At 43.7% G+C, this 26,605-nt stretch overlaps 1 protein-coding gene across 1 annotated transcript in view; it reads right to left on the bottom strand.

Moving 5' to 3' along the window:
* Window positions 1-26,605, bottom strand: part of rasa3 (RAS p21 protein activator 3) — a 70,971-nt gene that overhangs the window by 30,849 nt on the left and 13,517 nt on the right. Inside the window, exons 2-5 of the mRNA XM_053615138.1 lie at window positions 17,728-17,845; window positions 15,239-15,342; window positions 4,274-4,368; window positions 2,205-2,281 (exon numbers count right to left, since the gene is read on the bottom strand). Of these exons, the coding sequence (XP_053471113.1) occupies window positions 2,205-2,281; window positions 4,274-4,368; window positions 15,239-15,342; window positions 17,728-17,845 (394 nt within the window). The remainder of the gene's footprint in view (window positions 1-2,204; window positions 2,282-4,273; window positions 4,369-15,238; window positions 15,343-17,727; window positions 17,846-26,605) is intronic.

Here is a 26,605-nt window from a genome sequence, read left to right as displayed (position 1 = left end):
TACTCCGGGTGTGTGTTTAACATGCGCTGTGGGTGAGTGTGATGAGTGTTTAAACACGTTAATACGGCAGTACTTCCTGAGTGCTAAGCTTGTTTGTGTAATGCACGGCTGACCCGGTGCCACGGCAGGCTTTAAATACACCCAGCCATGACGTACAGCAATGACCCGTGGGCGCTGCCAACACACTCAGGCCAGCAACACACATGGACATGTACGCTAACTGTCCACTTTAAAAGGAACACCGTCACATTCGTGCAATTATCCAGTTCCGGTGAGCCCGTGCCCGCTGTAGCCTCAGATTGGGTTTTTTTTCCGTAATTTAATTCAAAAAGTGGGACTTTCATATATTCTAGATTCATTACACATGAAGTGAAATATTAAGTGAAATATTTGAAACCTTTTTTTTTTTTTTGTTTACAGCTTACAGCTCGTGGAAATCAAAAATCCAGTATCTCAAAATATTAGAATAAAGAATTTATAATACAGAAATGTTGACGTTCTGAAAAGTATGTTAATTTATGCACTGATACTCGGTCATGGCTTTAATCCTTTTGCATGAATTACTGCATCAGTGCGGCGTGGCATGGAGGCGATCAGCCTGTGGCACTGCTGAGGTGTTCTGGAAGCCCAGGTTGCTTTGATAGCAACCTTCAGCTCGTCTGTATTGTCGGGTCTGGTGTCTCTCATAGATTTTCTATGGGGTTCGGGTCAGGAGAGTCGGCTGGACAATCAAGCACAGTAATACCACGGTCAGCAAACCAGTTACTAGTAGTTGTGGCACTGTGGGCAGGTGCTGAGTCCTGCTGGAAAAGGAAATCAGTATCTCCATAAAGCTCGTCAGCAGATGGAAGCATGAAGTGCTCTAAAATCTCCTGGTAGACGCTGCATCGACTCTCGACTTGAGAAAACACAGTGGACCAACACCAGCAGATGACATGGCAACCCAGATCATCACTGACTGTGGAAACTTCACACTGGACTTCAAGCAGCTTGGATTCTGTTCCTCTCCACTCGTCCTCCAGACTCTGGAACCTTGATTTCCAAATGAAATGCAACATCTACTTCCATCTGAAAAGAGGACTTCGGACCACTGAGCAGTTCTTTTTCTCCTTAGCCCAGTTAAGACGCTTCTGATGTTGTCTCTGGTTCCGGACGGGCTTGACGCTAGGAATGCGACGCTGCAACATTTCTGTGTTATAAATTCTTTATTGGAATATTTTGAGATACTGGATTTTTGATTTCTGTGAGCCGTAATCATCGAGATTAACACAAAATGAGGCTTGAAATATTTCACTTCATGTGTAATGAATCTATAATATATGAAAGTTGCACTTTTTGAATTGAATTACGGGAAACATTTCCACGATATTCTCATTTTTGGAGATGCAGCGGTACATATTTTGCATCTGTGAAGTTGATCGAAGCACATTTTACGTGCATTAAAACCATGCAAAGCCTTCCATTCTCATGAGGCCAAGCCATGCTCCAACATGAGAATATTGACTTTCCGGCAAGTAAATCATCTGCCTTGGACAAAGTTCTGCGCGCAAAGACAAAGTAAACGGGTTCTAAAAATAAAGAAGGACGGAAAAGAAAGCGAGACTCCTCCCCAGAGAACGCCGGTTATTTTCTGCGAGCCCTAAAGAAATACAAAAGTAGAAACATAACGCAAGTCGGGGGAAAAAAAAACAAAAACATATTTGACCAAACAGCTCCTCGTTTCTCTGTGGAATGTGGCTGACTAACTAGACCTAAAGCACGCCTGCAAGCCTCTGATAAAACAGCTCTCTGAGGTCGTTCTACATTTAGTACCAATAGCGCTTTAGAATAACAAAGGAGCAAGAGTAATTACCGGCTTAATGAACCCGGCTTCGGTGAAACACTATACAGGATGAATCAATGAATAATCTTAGTCAGGGCCAGTTTTTGTACGTTGTATAATCACCTATAATAAGCAACAAGGAGCAGAGATGCATGATTTGCTTTCCTTTTTTCTCATTTCAGGGATGGAACGAACTGCAGCGGGGTTTCTGTGACCCGCTTTTCCGAAACGAGTAAAACGCAGCCTTTCCACAACTCTAGAAATCCGAACCTGCTCTGCACTGTGTTGGGGTTTCCTACATGACCAGTCAGGTAAATGACGTCTGCGGTGTTGCTATTGGCTGGCGGGGGAGGGCAGGGAGGACGGGGATTGGCTGACTCACCGGGTTGCCAGCTTGTGGCAGACGACTCCGCTGTCCGTGATGACCTCGCTCAGGCGCAGCTCCAAGTGAACCTTTCCCTGTGGAGGATGGGATGGCGTTACCATGGATACACACACCACCCAATGAAAAAAAGTGATTGAGGGGAAGAAGAGGACCCAAAAGTGTGTGTGTGTGTGTGAGAGAGAGAGAGAGAGAGAGTCAGAGAGAGAGAGAAGGTATGACTGAAAGAAAGAAGTGTCATTTATATTATATACAGTAGTTACCTTTGCTGTAGCAGATCATATTTGGAGAACGTGCGTGCGTGTGTGTGTGTGTGTGTGAGTGTGTGTGAAATCTCTGAGAGCTGCACTGTCAAACTCCTGCTGACATCATCAATATGCAAATGAGACTTGACAGGCATCTGGGGACTCTCTCTCTCTCTCACACACACACACACACACACAACAATGTGCTCTCTATGATTGCAGATACTCCATCTTTCCTCTCCATTTCAGCCCATTCCTCTCTCCTTCTCTCTCTCTCTCTCACACACACACACACACACACACACACACACACACACACACACACACACACACACACGCACACGCACACGCTTCCTTTCTTCGCAGTCACGAATGAATACGTCTGTGTTACTGGAGATCCGCTTTAGGGCAAATCTAGCCTTCTGAATAATACAGATGTTTCTTCGGGCTGAAGAGAGAATGTGTCTGTGTGTGAAACGTTTCTTTGAACTGAATTCACACGAGTCCGGATGCCTTCATGCGCTCAGGGAAGTCAACTTATCGTTAAAAAAACAACAACAAAACAGTCTGTTTGTGGTGAATATATTCAATATTTGTTAACCTTCTCTACCCTGCACACACACACACACACACACACACACACACACACACACACACACACACACATATAAACACACTGATTCATTTTAAAGGTGCACGCTTAAACAGCTAGCGAGTGAGTAAATGGCCGAGTATGACTCATTCTTGCAGTCGTTTCTAACCGGAGTCGAATCGCTCTGCTGTAGAAATCTCAACCAAAGCAAAAGGGAGCAGCATTAAACAGCTGATGTCCTTATATGTTCATTTACTGTTTTGTAAGAGTCAGCATGAACAACTGAGCTCTACTTACACACGTTGCTGTACGTTCTTCGTCGCTGTCTCGTTGACCGACCGTGGCCGCTTCCCTTACGTAAAGATTCACGTTATTTACCTAGGATTACTTACGGAGTTGTGAGTGTAAGCCTCAGGATTACGCAGAACCCTTAAGCAGGACCTGAAACCCACAACTGTGTGCTTTGTGTCACTTTAGACAGAGGCAAGTGGCGAATGAGTGAAGGATTCAGACTGACCCTTTGACTAGCTGGACACCGACAGCTGCACACATTTCTACGCCTCAATGTTATAGCACCCTACTTATCTAATGTTACTGTATGTACATGGGACAGTGTTATGCTGTGTTAGATTTATTATTTATAGCACACAGACCTACAGCATTCCACCCCCCCCCCCTCCACCCCACCCCCCCGGACCCCCGCCACCAAACTAGCCAGCTCTTCCCGTCACCCGATACGTATAATCAGTCCCTCCAGGATTTCCCGATCGCAGAAATCAACCCAAAAGCAAGGACACGCCGCGGTGTCCGGGCCAAGGCAAGTCATGTGACGTCGTCGCGAGGTGCATTCAGTCCTCTTCGATACACGTGCGTCGGACATGAGCGCAGCTAAAAGGTCTCGTTTACCGACGAACATCACCGTGAAAGGGCGTGCGGAACAATTTAGTGCGATTTTGCCGGTGCGAGTATTTTTCGGCAAGTTGCATCGCACGTTTTTGAAAGAAAGGCCGCGGCAGAATCAAGCGTTTTTGTCTGCGACGATCACGAAAAACGCTGCGGAATCCTGTACAGACTGTATGATTCTCGTTAAACACAATTATCATTATTATACTGCTACGCATTGGCCGAGTGGGTAAGACACTGGACTGCTGATGGGAGTAAGAGGGCGTGTTGGTTTTTGGTTTTGGACAGTGTGATGGAATAAGAGGGAGGAAGAAAGAGGAGTCACCCACCTGCACCTCCGAGTCTGCGCTGACGGGCTGCAGTTGGAACCAGGTGTCTTTGCCATGATACTTCTGCAGGTCCTCCTTCTTCACCGCCACCTTACCTGTGGACCAATCACGACACAGCTCTACTAACCAGTCCGGGCATGTGTAATATTCTCAGATATTCTTGAGTATTATGGTTCTGAAACGTGCCTAATTTTCTTTGAAAGATCTCATACAATAAATGTGCATGCATCCAAAGTTAAAAAACACTCTAATGTGCTCACAATTTAAACTGCAGCGATTCATTCATCAGAATGATTCATTCTAAACTCCTTTCAGAGAGCATACTCTGCTCTGATTGGTCACACGTCCCAGTCTGTTGTGATTGGTCTACCGTTGTCAGTGTGTTTCAAAAAGGAAACGCCCACCACCATAACGAGTTTCAGCTGCGTCTGTTCGTAAGCAGCCAATGAAGACCAGAGGCGGGGCTTTTTTTACAAACCTACGCAGATTAGTAAAGGAAGTAAGTCTGGAACTACGTAGGTTAGTGCAGGAAGTAAGTCTGGAATTACGGAGGTTACTACAGGAAGTAAGTCTGGAATTACGTAGGTTGGTACAGGAAGTAAGTCTGGAATTGCGTAGGTTGGTACAGGAAGTAAGTCTGGAATTGCGTAGGTTGGTACAGGAAGTAAGTCTGGAATTACTAGCGACTCATTTCCGCTGTTCAGAATCGGTTCCTTCTTTTGGGAGTCAATAACTCGGTTAGTCGTGCCCTTTGATTTTTGAAACTTTGCAGACTTTTTACAGCGCTATAACACACTACATGAAAGGTAATATCTGAAAAAGCACAACAGGTGCACTTTAAGCTCGCAGAACTATCACAGAGCGATCTGACTGTAAGTTAAAATGCTCGAGTACAGATGGGACGCTGCTTCATATGTGTCAGGTGCTGATTTTGGTGATATGGTGATAACTCTAACTGGTCTTGTAGTGCAGCGTTCAGGACTCCACTCTGTCATCATCATACGTCATCACTCCTAACATGCTGTGGGCGTGGCTTTGCTCACTTACTAGCGTCTCAGATAAGGGAAGCTGAAGGCGGAAATGGCAAAAGTGTGTACCATAATAACATTCAGCATGTTAAATATGATCAGCTTCATAATCGAATCTGCTCAGACTTCTGCATCAGACGGTTTACGTGACACAACGTGAGACCGTTATCATGTGCACAGTTACCCTGTGTTCAGTTGAGGAAAACACTGCTGATGACCCCAGGTTGTTGCTGTGTCTTGACACTATTGTGCATGGGGCTGGGTTAAGCGAGTGGTCAGTGAAACTTGGCAAGAAGCAGATTTCTTTATCATTTTTTCCAATGAAATTGCTTTTCTTCCCCCCAGACATGCATTTCGTTCGTTTTGATGAGAAATGAACTTTGACCTCGTCTGCTCGCTTCCAGTGTGTGTATTTTATCGGTGTATTTTGTTTTGCAGCCCGTCAAACACGGTAGATGTGTGCCAGAGCGATCACTTTAAGTCACGCACAGATGACAAGCAGATGCCTCAGATTACTCACTCGCACACGACATAACCGAGTTTGAAACCCACAAACACTTCCTGTTAATCGCTCGCAGCCGATCATGCGTCTTCTAGCCAAACGACCTCACGATTGGGTAGAGATACGTACAAATTCAATCAGCGGACTGTCATTCACGAGCTTCTAGCCAGTCAGAGACGAAATCAATGGCTTCAGAAACATCAGCTAAAACTCCATCACATCTGTATCTTCTTTTCTTCTTAGGGTATAATATCAGACTCTCTCACTCCTGTTTGTTTACATTCTCAAGTTCTTCTCTCTCACTGTTCCGCAGTGGTGCACTGAACTTCCAGCCTCAATCCGGACCGCAGAATCCGTCACGGATGCAGACCCACCTCTTCCGTGAGCACCTAACTAACCCCTGAAATGCTCACTCTACATTATTTAGAAAAAACAAACAAACAAAAAAACCTTACTCTGGCTCCTCCACCTCTACTCTGCACACTTTGCTTCTCTAGAACTCAGTTATAGATCTTGCATGGTACTGCAGCACTACTTTGTGGGATTAAGGTGCACACGTGTCTGTAATACACGTCGATAATGCGACTAAAACGGGAATACTCCACACGTCTTCATTCCATTTGTGTTTACTCCGAGTATGACTTTAATCGGATTGAGGTAGTAAAAAATGGCCGTTTACATGCTAGTTTCTTCGTCAGAGTATCGTCTTAATCCGGTTAATATCGGATTATCGTTGTCCGTGTAAACGTACCGAGTGATCGTCGAGAGCTGACAACTAAACATTTCCATTCGTTCATTTAGCAGACGCTCTTATCCGAAGCTTACAAATGAGCAAATACAAGCGAAGCGATATATCAAGCGGAGAACGATACCTTCAAATTAAAGTGCTAATCCTAGACGTCCACATACTTTTGCCACTCCCAGCTATGAAACACTGGATCATTTTCCTCAATAAATAAATGGCCGAGTATAATATTTCTTTCTCGCTTGTTTAATTGGGTTCTCTTTATCTACTCTTAGGACTGCTGATGTTTCAGGTCGTATTAACGCAGGAATATAGAACATTCTGTCGCTAACTTTCACTGTAAATCTCAAGGGGTTTTTTTTTCACTTGTGGCTTGCGTGCAGCTTTGAGTCTCACACCTCATTAATAAAATGACTGGTTGGCTGTCACCTTGGCACTTGCTGGCCTGAACGTCAGGTTAGAAACATTTTGACTGACGTACATGTGACAGTGTGCCCAGTGAATGCCAGGCTCACACGCATCCTCAAACTCATGTCCACTCGAGGATAACTGAGCCGATTTGCCTCTCCTGACCATCAGCAGAGGTATCACGATTTCTGGCTGGTCTTCAACGGCTATCTTCTCAGATTATTCGATCTTAACCGCTATCGTTTACTGATTTAAAAAAAAACACCTTCAGTTGAAATATGTTCAGTATTCACCACACAGTAACGTTGACATTGTGCAAGAAAGACGGATGTGCAATGAAAGCCATGCTGAACCGTCCTCTGGCATGTTTCGCTCTGATCACACGTTTGTTCACAGGAAATTTTGCAAGATCCCAAGTTCTCATAGTCAAGAGAATAAGTTGAGGCTTACGATTTGTGACCGTAATCTGTGTGACGGCATGTGGCGTCAAATCACATGTAGTTTTAACGTTGGTTGAGAACTCTTAGAGTTAATAGCCCAGGGTTTACACACACACACACACACACACACACACACACACACAACATTACCACATGTAAGCAACTGAAAAGGACCTGACATGGCAAATTTACCAGTGTAAAAACAGGGCCCAACACTGAGAAGACTTCAATCACACACACACACACACACACGGCACACGGTTGGCACGTGTTCTACTCTCAACTTCAGACTGTGGAATGAGGAAAACAGTACCAGAGCCTAAATTACACTCATTATCATAAAGCCTACATTCATTAACACCAGATAAAGCGTAGGAAACAGAGAAACGGCGAGAGCGAGGAGGAGGAGGAGGAGAACAACCTTCTGGCAGATCAAACGTGTTGCTCACACGAGCCCAAACCAACATCTGCTGGCCTCGCACTGCTTCTTACGCTTGCTAACAACCACCGCACTGGCACGCTTTATATCACTCGCATGTTGTAAAATGGTGTGTGGGAGAGAAAACCTACTCTCATTGGCTTGTATCGATGGCACTGAAGTTAAGCGCTTACTATTGTACCCTGATCATCAGTTACAAAACATGGCTGCGTCCCTAGGATGAGAACCCTGGGGATACACTGATGCCATTTTGTTCAGCTGTTCCTCTGTAACGTGATATCTATCGGCGATTCCCGATACTATCGTCAGTCATCATCCCAAGCCTGGTACTACTTCTTAGTATTAATCAGTCAGAGACATCAAAGAACGTGTTCTGTAGCTCTGTTTATGTTTCGCTGGTACGTGTGTTTATGCACTTAGACTACAAGGCGCGTTCTTTATAATATCCATCCATCCGTTTTCCCTACCGCTGATCCTACACAGGGTCGCGGGGAGCATGGAGCCTATCCCAGGGGACTCTGTGGCCAGGGTGCCAATCCACCACAGGGCACAGCACACACAATCACACACTACGGACAATTCAGAGATGCCAATCAGCCTACAACGTATGTCTTTGGACTGGGGGAGGGAGCCGGAGTGCCTGGAGGAAACCCCTGGAGCACCGGGAGAACAAGCAAACTCCATGCACACAGGTACCCCCAACCCCGGAGATGCGAGGCAAACGTGCTAAGTGCCCCTCCCTCTTTATAACATTAGGGAGGTAATTATAAATGGAGTGCATTCCATTCGCTAGCTACATTAGCTACCTTCAACTGAGCCCAGTGGAGAAGAGCAGGCTTTGTTCCAGTTTGGAAAAAGTGCTTCTTCATCGACAGTAAATAGCTGATTGTCAAGAACAACATACTGGCTAAGTGCTGCTAGCTTTATCTGTAGAATTTTCTCTCTGGTCTAGCCGGGATTAGTTCTGATTCTGCTTCGAAGCAATCAAGCTGACCTGTCCATCATCTAACCATTCATCCATCCATCAGGTAATGGAGGCTGAGACGGAAGCAAGTGCAGGTAAGGCAGTTTAATGAGCAGACAAATCCACGGGGTTAGGCAGAAATCGATAACCGTAGACAGGCAAGGGTCAAACGATCATGCAAACAATCCAAACTAGGCAAGGCAGAGAGTCAAAGTCGAGGGAATAACAAAATCAAAAAACCAGAGCAACAACACAAGGTAAAGGCGAGGTAAAGGCGAGGTAACCGACAGAGACAAGTCAACTGAGCGTAATACTTCGCAACGGCTACGTGTGTGTGTGTGAGAGCCTCTTAAGCAGTGTGGTGTGATTAAGAACAGGTGTGTGTGATTAGTCCTCAGGAGAAGGTGACGTGTCTGTGTGTTCCATTGCGAGTTGTAGTTGTCGGCCTTGTTTGTCGTTCGTGGTGCATTCTGGGAAAAGGACTTGCTGGTTTGCCGTGACATGACACCCATCCATCCACCCTGGACGGGGAGGCAAGCCATCACAGGGCACACACACACACACACACAAATGCTACAGACAATTTGTAAAATCCAGTCAGCCTACAGTGCATTTGTACTTTGGACTGGGGGAGGAAACCGGAGCACCTGGAGGAAAGCCCTAACTGTGCTGCAATAGGAAGGAGCACCGCTTCAGTCAAAGCAGGCGTACTACTGATCGCAGCTTCACAGCGGTTTAGCTAGCAACGTTTATTCGCACCAGAACTCTGCGGCGTGAAACCGACAACTGCGTTAAAATCTTACTAACTAACAGTGGAAATCTACACCGGTCTTCTCTCTCTTCACCAAAGAGAGAGTGTGGTAACACATGAAGGCCTGAGGCTGTTTGCTCGCCAAGCTGGTCACAGCTCTCTGATTGGTCCACAGCTCCAGTTTGCGTTTAGTGAACACCAGGTCTGATTGGACAGTTTCGATGTTAACATGAAGCTCTTATTGGCTTAAGCGCAGCTGCTTCTGCTTCCCTCAAAAACACACACACACACACACAAAAACAAGGAAACATTCTCACTGCTGTTATCAACACCTTCTCCCTGCCCCCGCATCCCCCTGTATGCAGGAGCACACACACACACACACACACACACACACACACACACACACAATCTCTAATGAGCACAGCTGTGGTAAATGTTTGACACATGAGACGGCCCTCCCTTCCCCCCACTCACTCCCTCCTCCTTCCTCTTTTCTTCACTGTTTTGTCTCTCCTCATTTATTATTTCTACCAATAACACACACACACACACACACACACACACACACACAAAGTGAAGGAAAACATTTTGGCTCTCAGTTTTTCAAGCGAAAGCCGCTAAAACACGAACGTCACGTATTACATCACACGTACCTACAGCCATGTAGCCGAGTTTAATAAAGCCGTTCGTTTGGGTATAAACTGCCTCAGGTTGAGAAGAGCATCGGCACGGCATTTGTTTCAAGTATAAAGCGTGCCTCAGGTTGAGCGCTGATGTCTGAGGCATAGAAGGGAGCGCAAGATAAGCAGGGAGACCTCACACACGCTCGGCGGGGTGAAACAGAGCGCGACGTCACACACACACACACACACACACACACACGGGGCTTAGAAAGCCCTCTTTTGGTGTGGTCTCCACTGCTGGATGCGTGATATGGCTTCAAACGGGGCATAGCTCAGCTCAGATTGACCTGAACGTGAGGCGGGGGCTTCGATACGGCCGGGTGGATTAAGCCCTGACGTAACGATGCAGTGGGACAGAAAGTTCACCAACACCGACTGACTCCTCTGTTCATCACCGTATTTTAGCACTGGATCTTTCATTTCCTTCCTTTTCCATGTTAAACACGCCATTTTCCATAGTGTGCTCGAGTCTCCCTCGTTATACGGTCAATAACTCGTGACTTGATTTTTCCACAATTTGGACGCTATTTGGCGAGTTTTTTTTTGCGCTTTATTTTGGGGAAAACTGCTTGAATCGGCGAAACTGCAATGGCACGAAATCGTTCTGCACGCCCTTTCACACTGATGTTTGTCGGTAAATGAAACCGTTCAGACCCTGTTTACGCCAGTGTGCGTTTTCGTTTTTAAAACGCATAACTGTTGCTACGGTTACGCCTGTCGTCTGCACTACTCCGAAACTTCTGGAAACGCAGAAGACCCCGTATTACTTTGAAAGCTCCGGGCTCGTGTTCCAGTGTAAACAGACCAAAACGAAGACTTTTGAAAAACGAAGGTGTGGCTCCGCCCACATTCGCCCCCTGATTGGGTCTTCTGGATCATTGCATGTCCTTCCCTGATTCATCATTCCCCTACGTTATGACCGTTACGCTACCTCGATCGTATACACAACAGCACGGAGACTGAACCGCAAGCTTTGCTGGCTTTGTTGTCCTTCTTAGCAGCCATTGTGCAGTTAGATTCTGTATTGTATAAAACTGCAGCTGCCTACATGCGCAAGAGGCGAGCTACGATTAGAGCGATCGCCAACAAATCTCATTTCAATCAGCGTAAGCCCTACAAGGAACGCCGGTTTGGACTAGCAACCAACTTCCTGTTTACACTTGTATGCACCTGCCCAGTGTGCATGAATGGTCATGTGACATGCGTATTCGCTCGTGTAGTGTGGACGGAGATCGTTTCTGAAACACGGAGGGAACGCCGGTGTGGACGAGGACCGGTTTCATTTTAAAATGCCATTTTTACACAAAAACGCACCAGCGCAAACAGGACCTTTGGCTGAATGTGTGTTGTGATGACGTCACATGACGCGTCTTGGCCCAAGTCTGATTAGAGGCTGAAAGCTCGAACTCTACTGAAATCAACAAAGACCCTGAAGGTCTTTCCAACACACTTATCACTGCTCGACTCCACAGTACACACTTAGAGAAGAGTAATGATTTATATTCTCACTATCCGGTGTCACTCTGAAGAGGACGGGTTCCCTTCTGAGTCTGGTTCCTCTCCAGGTTTCTCCTTCATCTCGTCTCAGGAAGGTTTTCCTCACCAATCTCAATCTTTATCTGTTCCCGGATATCTGTAAAGCTGCTTTGCGTCAATCTTCCCTGTTAAAAGCGCTATGTGAATCAAATTATTAGGTTTTTCTCTATTTCGCTAATACTGTTAAGAACAACCTAATACTGCGTCTCAGGAAAACGGCGTGTATGCTGAGATGATATGTGGTCTGCAGTCCATAATGTCACGTTGCAGCCTCACACAAGTATATGCTTCTTCATAATTGAGGGTCAGGAATGCCTTACGGCATCTGGCTTGTTGTTTTAAAGCTGTTAATTGGCACTACGCAATATAAGCAGAGCATTACGGTATAGCGAAGTCTACACAACACACAGTAAAAACGTTCTGGTTTCAGACAGGCCGCTACTCACGTCTGCTCGCCGTGTGAAGCGCGTTACATCTCCAGTGTTTCTGTTAAAAGGGCCAACGCGCTCACGCTACCTGAGTGACGAAGACTCCACAGCCATCAAGCTCCTTACCACAGTGACCTTCGAATATCTGGTGGTAGAGCAGGTTGGCGGTTCGATTCCCAGCCCACGTGACTCCGCATGCCAAAGTGTCCTTGGGCAAGACACTGAACCCCAAGTTGCTCCCGATGGCAGGTTAGCGCCTTGCATGGCAGCTCTGCTCCCATTGGGGTGTGTGTGAATGGGTGAACGAGGCACAGCGTAAAGCGCTATGGATAAAAGCGCTATATGAGTGCAGACCATTTACCATTTTTATCTCTGGATGATGTGAAATTAATTGCGGTTGATATTTTTCTCAGAAGTTGTTTAGCGGTTTTCCACATGTCTCCCAAACCCGCCGCTGCTGATTAATCAATAGCGATTAACTGGCATTACAAATCCAATTCGGTGTCAAATGAAACGTTTGAATGAAATCATTTTCAGTCTCAGACACTGTTTTTTCCCTCAGGATTTTTTTTTTTTTTGCTTTTGTTACAATTCCTCTACTAGTCCTGTCACAATAATGACGTTCTCGACTGCTTTTAATATTCCTCGAAATTACAAAGCCTAGAACATAATCGAAATGAAAAACAATAACACTGATGAGGAGTGCGTTATTGGACAATATTAGATATATATAACAACTACCATTTCTCATCATCTGAAGCCATCACCTGCATCATTCCTCAAGTTGAACTGATGAATTATTTCCTGTTAGCGAACGTAGCCGCGTTATACCCCTTTTCAGTGGGTTTTAATAACGTAGTTTGATTGTAAAGGTAATAGGTCTATTCAATTTAAGCTCATTAACCAGTTAAAGCTAACTGTACCCACTATTTTAACCTAATTCATGGTTAAGGAGTTTACGTTGTACCTCGTAAAGTTACTCGTGTGTCCGGGATATTACGTAGGGTCCCTTGCAACCCCGGAAGCCGCTCTTCTCATTATATTATCATGTGTAGACCAGGCCTGTCACAATAATAACACTCTCGACGCATCGTAAGATACATGTACGTGCCAGCGAGCGTTTTCGAGACCTCGATATCTCCCGTTGTGTTTACACGCGCGTTTGTTCACATCATGAATGAACGTCGCCGACATTTCGGCCGTTCGCGCTGCGTCTGTCGTCTCGTCTGCTCTAGGGCTGGCAAAGTCAAATTCTAACTTTTAACATTCCTCCAATTTCAGATAGAAATGCACAGACGCAAAAACTGTATTTGAATGGAAGATGTGTAGCAAGCACTAGCACCGATTTTAATTAAAACATACTGTTAGGGAAAAAAAAAAAAAAAAAAAAAAAGACAACACGCAAGATATTAACAATGCATTAAAAGTTTTTTTAAGAAGAAAAATCTAGAAAGAATAATTCTAGCGTTTCAAAGAATCCAGTCAGAGTCAATAAAGTCGGGGAGTGAGCCGCTTAAGCTGCATGAGCTGAAGATGAACAGTGAATGAGCAGCGGTAAACCGAAGCGCTTTACGAGCCGGTTAATTATCTCACACAAACGCATCCCCCCCCCCCCCCCCCACACACACACACGAGATTAATCAGACATTTACACAACATAAACCTAATATTACAACTCGCTGCTGTACAAAATAACACAAATGCACAAGTGACCTTGAACTTGAGTAAAGTGTTAGGTAGAACAGTGTGACGTCGTGAATACGCTCGTTCTGCAACGTCGCACTAAAACACACAATGAATAAAGCATAAAGAATTCACAATGTTGTATTACAGTAGTGTCTCACTGTAATAATAATAATAATAATAATAACATTTCAGTAGATCAGGTTTTCATAACAAGGGCATTTTCACATGTTGTTTAAGTTAATATATAAAATGTGCGATGTCATTTTTCTCATCAATTATAAAATGCCGTTGTCTAATATTCGATGCCAGTAAAACTGACTAAAATGAGTAAATATGTGTCAGTGGTAGCTCGTGAGTTCAGATCCCAGCACTGCCAAGCTGCCACTGCTGGGCCCTTGAGCGAGGCCCTTAACCCTCAAACGCTTAGATATAGTATAATAAATAATAAATATAATCAATATTCTATAGGTATAAACGAGGGAAATGTAAGTCGCTCTGGATGAGGGCGTCTTCCGGAGTGCCATCAAATAAATAAATAAATAAATAAATAAATAAATAAATGGATAAACATGACGATGAAATAGTGACTAAATTTCAAGGACGTTTGCATCAGAAGACAAAAACAAACTTGTTTCTGACATTCCATTACTAATGTCTGAAGGTTTTTTAAGAATGAAAAGTTCAGTGCTGTTTGAAAGGGTGTACGCGCTTTATTCTACTATCGTATTATCGTTATACCGGTGGCGTAAAATTGATTTTAAAATGACAATAATATCACATATCGGGATTATTTCTGGGATAATATATCGTCCAACAAACGTAGTTGTCGTGACCGGACTTATACTCTACAAGGCACATGATTACTGGGCGTAAAACAAGTGCGTCACTGACTAAAATTTCGAAACCTTGCTGTGCAGCTTGGCTACTCGGTGGGCGTGTTTTTTCATTTTGTTCCCGCAGTGTACAAGAAGCTACATCAAAGCTATTTCTGCTACAATCCTACCGAAGCCGTGACGTTTTCCTTTCATTTTTTTTTTTCGTTCGTTCGTGAATCTACACGTTCTCAATTCCTCTGATGGAGAGGAAACAAAGGTGTTTCGACATTCTCTTAATGACTAATCCGACATTGTTCATTAATGCGATCGATTTTTTATCCTGGAAAGGTATTAAAATTCGGTATCCTTGCTTCATCGAGGCTTCAACGCTGTCCTGTTCCCCATCGTACGATTCAGCACCGGACACTGATTGGCCTCAGAGATCGGATCGGCTTCCTACTGAGCGTGTTCCTGTTACTGCTACAAACTGAGCAGCGTGGACTGAACGATGTGCGCTGACCCAGTGCTGAGACTCACCGATGCTGGAGTCCCTCCTGAAGACGTCCCTGTCGAAGATGTAGAAGGAGAGGTGGCGGAAGCTGCGCGGGATTTCGCAATAAAAGTCTTCACCGTAGAATGGGCTGCGGTCGGAGAGAAACAGAGAGAAACTTTCACCATCGGTCAGAACGGACATTACCAGATTACTATCAGGGTCGTAATCGTGCTTGACACACACTGGCACATGTGTAATCTGTAAACAGATAAACCTCACTGCCCTAAGAAATACATTTCAAACATAACTAAAGAACTACGATGCTTTTAACCCTTACACACCTACATCGGAAGCCACTGGCGCTTCAAAGCCTCTGAAAGACCTGCGGAATGAATTGTTCCACAATAGCACGCGTTACAGCGGTGATAGAAGAGAATGGGCTGCACTGACAAACTGATCCTGCTAGTGAGCATAATACAGTCGTGTGGAAAAATAAGTACACCCCATGGAAATCGGTTTTTTTTTTTGGAGATATTTGGACAAGCAGACATTTGAAACATCCTCTTTGAAACGGTGCGTGTTAATAAAAGTGATACACTCATATATCAAATGATATAAAATTGACATTTTGTAGTAATTTTCACAATTTTAATGAACAAAAAAAAAAAAAAACAGATTCATGGAAAAATAAGTACACCCCTACATTTATCACACCTTCGAATCCATAAATTTTAGAATCAGGTGTTGAAGATCGGGTTCCAGGGATTAGAACCTGTTCAGGGAGTGCAGGTGGAACCGGTCTTATTTATATCCCTCTCATATCTAGTGTCTGGTGTTCCCTTTGTTATCGAGGTGTGTCATCATGCCAAGATCTAAAGAGTTCTGTAAGGCCTTCAGAAAGAAAAAGGTTGTGGATGTCTATGAGTCTGGCAAGGGATTTAAAAAGATCGCCAAATGATTTGAAATACATCGTTCCACTGTAAGGAAAATCATCTACAAATGGTGCAGATTTCAAACGACTGCCCATTGGTCCAGGACTGGCCATCCCAGCAAATTCAGCCCAAGAGCAGACCGTCTGATGGAAAAAGAAGTCTCCAAGAACCACAAAATTTAATCACAGGATCTGTGAGTAAGTCTTGCAACTGTTGGTGTCAAAGTGCATGCTTCTACAATCAGAATTTTAGAAGTTTTGTGCAGAGATTGCACAAATTTGACCTGCATGGGAGGCGTGCCAGGAAAAAGTCTTTGCTGCCTAAAAAGAACATTAAAGCAAGACTACAGTTTGCCAATGAGCATATAGGCAAAGACCAGGCCTTTTGGAATAATGTGGTCTGGACAGATGAATCAAAGATAGAGTTGTTTGGCCACAGTAACAGCAGACATGTTTGGCTCAGGCCAAAGACAGCTTTTCAGGAGAAGCACCTCATACCAACTGTGAAGCACGGTGGTGGAAATGTTATGGTTTGGGGTTTCTTCTCTGCCTCAGGGACCGGAGAGTTTGCATTCATTAATTCATCTATGAATTCTGCATCATATCAAAGAGTGCTTGAAGATAATGTGAGGCCCTCTGTCCGAAAGTTGAAGTTGAACAGAAAGTGGACCTTTCAACAGGATAATGATCTGAACAGTGTCACCACCAAGCAATGGCTCAAAAAGAAGAAACGGAGGGTTATGGAATGGCCTCGTCGAAGCCCGGATTTGAATGTTGTGGGGGGATTTGAAACAGGCAGCACATGCAGGAAAACCCTCAAAGAAGAGGGAACAGTGGTCAAAAATTCCAGCAAGCCTGGTGGACGATTATGTAAAACACCTATAAGAAGTTATTTCTGCTAAAGGGGGCAATACTAGCTCCTGAGGCCAAGGGCGTATTTACTCTTGCCACAGAAGAATATCAAATGATTGAAAAAGCTCATTTTCATGTGGTTTTGTTCAAGTATTTCAACTGTGTTAATAGACCATTTAAAAAAAAAGCCGACCATTTCCATGGGGTGCGCTTATTTTTTCACACGCCTGTAGATCTCCTCTCGGTGTGAAAACACTGTATCTATAGTGAAGGAGTTTGTCCGGTGAGAGTCACAGCAGGTCTGATACGGTTAAAGTGGTTCGTTTCCATGAAGACACACCCACACTTGACATTTTTCCATTTGTGTTTGTTTTGTCTATTCTTCTTCCTCGTCGTTAGAGAGGAAACACTGTGTGACTGTGCTTGTCCTACATGATTACTGATCTCTCGATACACTCACACGGGCTCGGGGTTGGCGTCTCGAGATGATTTAAACACACCTATCATCCACTCCTCCTTCCAACATACACACTCTCACGGTTCACTGGATTTTCATAATCCAGCTCGACAAGGAACTACCACACAGAATGACCACAGTCCTTCCTTCCTGTGTTCCACATCACATTAACCACAGACTTCCCTTCCCCCAACACACACACACACACACACACACACACACACAGTATGGAGGAATGAGGGCGAGCGGCCGAATGGCATCATGGAATGAAAAGAACGACGGAGATCCCTCACCATAAGGACTTCTCGATGATTTTGGTTCTGAACACCTCCTCCTGGTCCAGGTTCAGCGTACAATAACAGTCCCTCATTTTGTTCGGCCCGGGGTAGGGAGGGATGTTCTTGGCTTCTCCTAAAGAGCAAAACAACAAAAGATGGGCTCAGTTAGGAAAGTGGTCATCCAGTGTGTGTGTGTGTGTGTGTGTGTGTGTGAATAGTCAGTTTTTCCCGATTCCAGTGTTATGACTCAAAGTCTTAAAGCCCATGGGATTAACACAGTGGCAGTTTTACACAAAGTCGAAAAAGCTGCAGCACATTAGAGCACATCATTAGTGTTTGAAAAGGCATGTGAGAAGCGCCGGGTCAAAAACTCCTCGGTAGTAACTCAGTAATGCGTTCAGTAAGTATTCGTTCTATCAGCACACGCTCATTCGGACGTCTATAGGTTTATTCCGGTGCGTTAAAATATGAACGAGACCTATGATGCGGCTATACTGCTAAAGCGTCGTGGCTTTTAGTATGAACACGTCATGCCTGAAAGTCATCTCTAAGGTAGTAGTGCGCTCCAAAACAACGCCAAGATTCACATTGAGAAGATACATACGCGTTCAAAATAACAGACAGTCTCTTTCTACCACCAATACGGAGCAACAATTCTGATGACATCATTCTGCACTTTTGGACATTTCTGTCCAATCGAATGCTCTTTAGAATCTGAAGTGTCCCGCCCACGACGTTATAAATATCCAGCACTAAACTGTCAAGTACGGATTAGCCCGGGCTGTGAGGTAAGCGAAACCCTATCGGCGACTTAAAAAGGGGGAGGAGTCACTCCATATGTACCGCCCTGACTTCCTGTTTCCGTGGAGATTACATCAACACGATTAATAATAATTCGATTTGAATTTTGAGTTTATTAACATCACAGATTTGAAGGTTTTTATAGTGAAATGGTTGAAAGATATGTTGTAGAACGTCCCAGAGACACGTTAGTCGCTGTATTCGCTTATGTTCTAACAACAATAACTCAACTTGCCGTTTTACTGAGGAACCAGAAAGCGCTGGAGAGCGACTCTTCTGTCCTGAAGACTTTCCCGTGCTGGGAAACAACAATTATACGTATATTTATTGTACACATAATCAGCGGTTATACATTAAAGTGCACCTATTCCAGACTCGCTTCTGGAATAAGTAGTCTGTAATCTCTGTAATCTCTGCACTGCTCAACTTTTACACCGGGAGTGAGCAGCAGTGAAGCGGGAGTTTCGGCGTCGAGTCTAAATATTTCCCCCCCCGGCGCTGCTCGAGCTGAATTAAAGCGCCAGTACACCGTTGAAAGATTTAAATGAAGAGGAGTTTACGAAAAAGTATATACTGCGCAGAAAAATATATTTGTAGATTAGTATGTTTCATATCCAGTTAATGTTAATATGAGTTCATATCATTAAAAAAAGAACGTATATTAGCTCTATATATGACCAGTTGGGTGTTAATGATGACGTAGAAATGTTTTTGTTTGTGGAGAGTGAACGTGAGACTGACAGGAGGATTTTTACACTTCAGTCAATGTTAATATGAATTAATATCATTCGATAAGTTAATAATCTTACTTTAATCTTCAGAATGGAGTTCATGTGTTCATGTTAATTTGAGTGACGTGTTTTGTGTGTATGAGACCAGTTACTGTCAAACAACTTGCTGAAATGGAGAGAATAAAGTTTTTATTTGCATTTCCTTCAGAATTGTGGAATGAATTATTATTCATTTAAAAGAAGGCATAAAAGGCAGAACTAATGTACACTAAGCGTGCAGCCAGAATGTTCAGGAACTCTGGGTTTTGACAGACGATCATTAGGCTGCTAAAAGTAGAACATGAAATCTGAAACTTTATTTTGAACATTATGCCTAGTGTATTTAATGATAGTGGTGGCAAATGTAATACTTTAAAAGCGTCAATGCATTACGGTGGAAAAATCAAACAGCGAGAGACGGCAAGATAAAGAATCGGATAATAATCTCTACGTGACTCGTGAATCAAATCGAATGGACTCATAGCGTACTTAGGGAAGCTGTCTCATACGTGTAAATTGATTCATTTGTAACTGTTCATTTGTATGCACACACACACACACACACGCTAAAACAAATCAGGTTTGAGATCGTTTATAGTCAGTTTCCATGTGTGTAAACTAAAAGGATCCGTGCAGTATGGTTCCTTTATGAACCCAATAGCCACAGCCACGTGCGACAACACACCCAGGCAGAAGAATGTGGTCTGTCTAGTAGTGCGGGATGAATACCCGACAGGAGGAAGTGCGGCTGTAATGTGGTGTGTGTATATCCATATGTTTGTGTCTGCCTAAATCCAGTCCCTGCAGCAACATCACCCCCCCCCCCCCCACACACACACACACTCACTAACACACTCACTAACACACTCATCTACTGCCTCTGTAGAGGAGTTCGACATTTGGTACCGATTAGCCCAGCTTAGCATAACGAACTGAAATCTTCTGCTACAGTTAGATTTCTCTTCAAAGGCTGTGTTTAAAGGCAGCTGTGGAATGGGAAAGACTTTATATAACGCCTTTTTGGTCTCAAACCGTTTACAGTCAAGAATCAGTTAAACACTGCCTAATGCGCAGGAACAGAAAACAGATCCCGTAATGAAAAACACACTCTGTCAAGGTCAGGTATGTCATTTCAGGTATTTCTGAACTGATACCGACTGATGGATATACTCCAGTTTACCATGTGACACGGTATAAAAAGCGCTCGAGTAGAACCGACAAGGAAACCGGTGTGTTCGCCTAAAACGCTGCACATACAGGTGTGAGATGTGAGAAACGAGCTTTAAAGTGCACCCATTGTGCTTTTTCAGATGTTACCTTTCATGTAGTGTGTTACAGCGCTGTTCGTGACTGTAAAAATTCCGCAAAGTTTCAAAAATCAAAGGGCACGACTAACCAAGTTATTGACTCCCAAAAGAAGGAACCGATTCTGAACAGCGGAAATGAGTCACTAGTAATTCCAGACTTACTTCCTGTACCAACCTACGTAATTCCGGACTTACTTCCTGTACTAACCTACGTAATTCCGGACTTACTTCCTGTACCAACCTACATAATTCCGGACTTACTTCCTGTACTAACCTACGTAATTCCGGACTTACTTCCTGTACCAACCTACATAAATCCAGACTTACTTCCTGTACCAACCTACATAATTCCAGACTTACTACCTGTACTAACCTACATAATTCCAGACTTACTTCCTGTACTAACCTACGTAATTCCAGACTTACTTCCTGTACTAACCTACGTAATTCCAGACTTACTACCTGTACTAACCTACGTAATTCCAGACTTACTTCCTGTACTAACCTACGTAATTCCAGACTTACTTCCTGTACTAACCTACGTAATTCCAGACTTACTTCCTGTACTAACCTACGTAATTCCAGACTTACTACCTGTACTAACCTACGTAATTCCAGACTTACTTCCTGTACTAACCTACATAATTCCAGACTTACTTCCTGTACTAACCTACGTAATTCCAGACTTACTTCCTGTACTAACCTACGTAATTCCAGACTTACTTCCTGTACTAACTTACGTAATTCCGGACTTACTTCCTGTACCAACCTACATAATTCCGGACTTACTTCCTGTACTACCCTACGTAATTCCGGACTTACTTCCTGTACCAACCTACATAATTCCAGACTTACTTCCTGTAAAAACCTACGTAATTCCGGACTTACTTCCTGTACCAACCTACATAATTCCGGACTTACTTCCTGTACCAACCTACATAATTCCAGACTTACTTCCTGTAGTAACCTACGTAATTCCAGACTTACTTCCTGTACTAACCTACGTAATTCCGGACTTACTTCCTGTACCAACCTACATAATTCCGGACTTACTTCCTGTACCAACCTACGTAATTCCAGACTTACTTCTTGTACCAACCTACGTAATTCCAGACTTACTTCCTGCACTAACCTACGTAATTCCAGACTTACTTCCTGCCGAAAATCTGCCATAATTTTGAAAAATCGCAAGTTCCTGCGCTTATTGCGGCGTTTCCTTGATTTTGCGTTCATGTCTGCGATCGGGAAAAATCCGGAGGCTCTGTCCGTTTGGTTCACTGCTATCCGAATGAATTATACCACACGTGGTTCATGTCATGAATCTGGCTGGACCGCTCGGACAGTAACGCGAATGACAGGTTAATGTTAACGAGCTCTAATACCGTGTTGTTTCCATAGTAACACTCATGCACAGAGACTTGGATGGAGTCGTGTTTTCACGTCATTGTTGTGGTGACGTGATTGTTTGTGTTTTGTTTTGTCTGTTAGGAGTTCATTTAACATTTATGGAAGGAGTCTCGAGTGTCAGTGCTTTGTAAAGTGTCCCAGCAGGGGAAAGTCTTCAGGACAGAAAAGTTTATGCTTTCTGGTAAAATCACAAGCTGCCTTTATTTTATTTGCTTGTTTCATTGAGTCCAAAAGGAGAGGCTGGAGAGAGAATGGCTATTTATCATAGTTATAACAAAGTAATAAGAGGAACAAACTTGTGCACAACATTAAATCTAACTACAAACCATTACCCATGTGACGTGTTGATTATGAACAAATGGAACAGTGCGACTGTCGGCAACTCGCCGTGGTGTAAGTGGAATAACACACTCCGGACCGTGCTGTTATATGAAAATAAAACACTTCTGGGAGGTCACGGCCTGATGAGAAGCGTATCACACTACCCAGGTGTGTATTATTTACAGATAACAGCACGGTCCGAAGCGTGTTATTCTTTACGTGTTATAGTGTGCGTTCAAGTCCTCCTGGGAAGTTCGTCTTTACGAGTCGGGAAGTCGTGATTACGACATCAGGAGCGTTCAAGTCACTTTGCTCGGAGCAAGACGGCGGTGTACTTTCTCGTAAGGTTTTTTTTAACTCTACTTGAAGAACAAAGAATGCGCATGAGGTGTGTTTTGCTTTTTTTTTTATATATATTTAACCAATATATGAAGCCAATGTAAAAACGTACATATTGTATCGTAACTGTGTCGTATTTTGTGCAGCGAATTAGCTTATTTTATTGTAAATAAATAATAAATAACTTGCTGCCTATACCAAACACATAATAACTCAAATCAGCTTCTGATGCGAGTAAACATTCGATTTCAACAAAATTACCGACAACTACAGACGCTGCCATGTTTCCTTACGGGCACGCCCCCGACTCAGAGACTCGAGGGCGCAGAGGAAAAGTTTCCCACTTGTTATCACTACTTTGTGGTGGCCTTCGTGTACGTTCAAACGCGATCTTTCCGTCATGATTTGAACGCACAAATCGTCTAAGTTTGTGAAAGACTTAAGTTCCATTACTTATATTTACATTACATTTTTATTCAAAGGTGGTAAATCTTTACATTAAGATTCTCTTAACTAACATTAACAAACCATAAGTGATGCTAACAAAGTATGTACCTGAGTGAACGTGTGTATTAATTGATATTAATTGATATAATATATTTATATACTGTGTATATATATATATATATATATATATATATATGTATTATCTGTGGTTAAGGCTCTGGGTTACTGATCAGAAGGTCGGGGGTTCGAGCCCCAGCGCTGCCAGGCTGCCACTGTTGGGCCGTTGAGCAAGACCCTTAACCCTCTCTGCTGGAGGGCGCTGTATTATAGCTGACCCTGCGCTCTGACCCCAACTTCCTAACCCCAACCTCCAACCCCAACCTATAAAGACGCCTCATCATCATCATTTATTTTAATGTCAATGAAATACAAAGTGTCTTGACTAATGTTTGTTCAAGCCAATCTAAACATAAATGTATATAAATGAGCAAAGAAGTCAACTACGTCAAGTTTCTAAATGCTGATGATTTACCGAAGGTGTCATTTATTCCAAGTGTAAATGCTAAAGTTTGCTTTTCGGGCTCAGTTCGGAATTTATGATGGTTTGAACTGCAATTATTTGGCTTGTTTGGGGTATTATTTTTTTTAAAAACCCAACAGTTAATTCAGGGCTTAACTGCTTTGTTAATGCTACTGATGGTGTGTTAATGCTGAGGTTTTTGTTAATGCTGATTTGTTAAATTATGTGTTAAACAATGTAGAGTAGGGGTGTCCGATCTTATCTGCAAACGGCCGGTGTGGGTGCAGGAGCCGCACCTGATTCCATCTGTTTAATCAGTTGATCTTGGCTTTCAGTAGACTCGGGCGTGGCTTCTGTTTGGTTGGAATGAAAACCTGCATACACACCGGCCCTTTGCACGTAAGATTGGACAGCCTTGCTGTAAAGCATTACCAAAATCTGGGTCCTATGCTATCATTCGTTCCCATTGATATTTTACATTTATTTTAGTACACCTGGGTGACTAGGAACAGGAAATTGTTCAACCATGACTTCCTGTTTCACAGGGGTATAAATATGAGGTAACACATAGGACAAATTCCCTTAGTCATTCATAACAATGGGTAAGACCAAGGAATATAGCTGTGATGTGCGGCAAAAGGTTGTTGAGCTTCACAAAATGGGAAGTGTCTATAAGAAAATAACACAAGCATTGAAAACGCCCATTTCCACCATCAGGGCAATAATTAAGACGTTCCAGTCAACTGGAGATGTTATGAATCAACCTGGAATTGGACGTGTGTCTATATCGTCTCAACACACAGTGAAGAGGACGGTTCTAGTGGCCAAAAAATCTCCAAGTATCACAGCTGGAGAATTGCAGAAGTTAGTTATGTCTTGGGGTCAGAAAGTCTCCCAAACTACAATCCGAAGTCACCGACATCACCACAAGCTGTTTGGAAGGGTTTCAAGAAAAAAGCCTCTACTCTCATCCAAAAACAAACTCGAGCGTCTTCAGGTTACCAGACACTACTGGAACTTCAAATGGGATCGGGGTCTATGGTCAGATGAAACTGAAATAGAGCTTTTTGGTAATAAACACCAGAGGTGGTTTTGTCACACAGAGAGGTAGCCATATGGAAAAGTACCTCATGCCCACGGTTAAATATGGTGGTGACTCTTTAATGTTTTGGGGCTGTTCTTCTGCCAGAGGACCTGGACATTTTGTTAGGATACATGGCAGCATGGACTCAAATATCAACAGATATTAAATGAAAACCTGACTGTCTCTGCCAGAAAGCTTCAAATGGGCCGTGGTTGGATCTTCCAGCAGGACAATGATCCAAAACATACATCACAATCAACACAAAAATGGTTTACTGACCACAAAATCAAGCTCCTGTCATGACCATCCCAGTCCCCTGACCTGAAACCCATAGAAACCCTGTGGGGTGAACTGAAGAGGAGAGTCCACCAGTGTGGACCTCGAAATGTGAATCTGGAGAGATTCTGTATGGCGGAACGGTCTCAGATCCCTCGCCATGTATTCTCCAACCTCATCAGGCATTATAGGAGAAGACTCAGAGCTGTTATCTTGGCAAAGGGAGCTAGCACAAAGTAATGACTAAAAGGGTGCCAATAATTGTTGCACACCTATATTTAACAAATAGATTTTTTGGATAAACCTGTGTTGTGTTTACAATTGTTTGATATCCATGAGAGGAGAGAATTTTTCTGAATTTTTCGAACAAATGATCAAAAGGTTCAACAATAAAAACAATTTCTCACGGCCTTCTTTGCTCATATTTACCAAGGGTGCCAATATTAATGGAGGGAACTGTAAGAATCAGTATTTCATATTGGAGTCAGTGTTAAGCAAAGAGCAACTCAAGCATGGCAAAAAGTGACATCAGAGGATCAGGGCCATGATGACATCCGGCCATCAGAGATCTCGAGAAATCTCTCTGTATCCTGTTCCTTCATCACCCCCCCCCCCACACACACACACACACACACAGAAACACACACAAACAGACACACACACACACACACACACATAATCACAGATCCTGCCTGGATTACATCTTTTAGGTTGTCTCAGAAATGATGACAATCATAATCATAGGATTACAGTGTGTGTGTGTGTGTGTGTGTGTGTGTGTGTGTGTGTGTGTGCACGTGTGCATGTGTGTGTGTGTGCCAGTCAAGTACAACAAGAAGAGACTTGCAGGAATGATCAATGATGACACATTATGATCCATCAACCCACAAAGAGAGTAGTCACACAAGATGACTAATGAGTATACACACACACACACACACACACACACACACACACACACACACATTCTATTCTGAGTAATCCCAAGCCAGACGCTTCGAGTCTCCGCGCCACAGGAAAACACCACAACAGGAAGTGCAACCCTCAGTGCCCTCTGTTGGTTTCCCCTTTGTTTCCAAAGAAAAGCGAGAGAGGAAGAGGGGAGAAGAAAGATAAAGAGAGACAGAGAGAGAGAAGTGAGAGCTAGTCTCGAAGTGTGGCCTGCCGTGTCTCTGTGTATGTTCTCCCACTGTGTGTGTGTGTGTGTGTGTGTGTGTGTGTGTGTCTTTAGGAGTGCTTGTTTTCTTGGTGGGAGGCAACACAGTCAGTCTCTGTGTATGGCTCCCCTGTCCACAGACGTGTGTGTGTGAGTGTGTGAGACAGGGAGAGAGAGAGAGAGATGGAAAGTGTGTGTGTGTGTGTGGGAGAGAGAGAAATGGAAAGTGTGTGTGTGTGTGTGTGTGTGATAAGACAACAGAAAATAAACACTTCCTCTGCAAGCCGTAACGTCTCCTTGGTCCTTTCATTGCGTCTCTCGGTGCCGCATCACTTTACATCTGAATCTATTTCTCTTCCTCGTGTTCTCTTCCTCCACAGCTGTTGTCTGTCTATTCCACTTTCAATTCTCTTCCCGTCGGTTCCCCTGAGGGCCGCAATGACTCACTCTAATCTCTTTTCACAG

This window comes from Ictalurus furcatus, chromosome 26 (assembly GCF_023375685.1).
Source record: "Ictalurus furcatus strain D&B chromosome 26, Billie_1.0, whole genome shotgun sequence".
In the NCBI taxonomy this organism is placed as follows: domain Eukaryota; kingdom Metazoa; phylum Chordata; class Actinopteri; order Siluriformes; family Ictaluridae; genus Ictalurus; species Ictalurus furcatus.
Note: the sequence above shows the minus strand (reverse complement) of the source record. Positions and strands in the feature narration are given on the sequence as shown.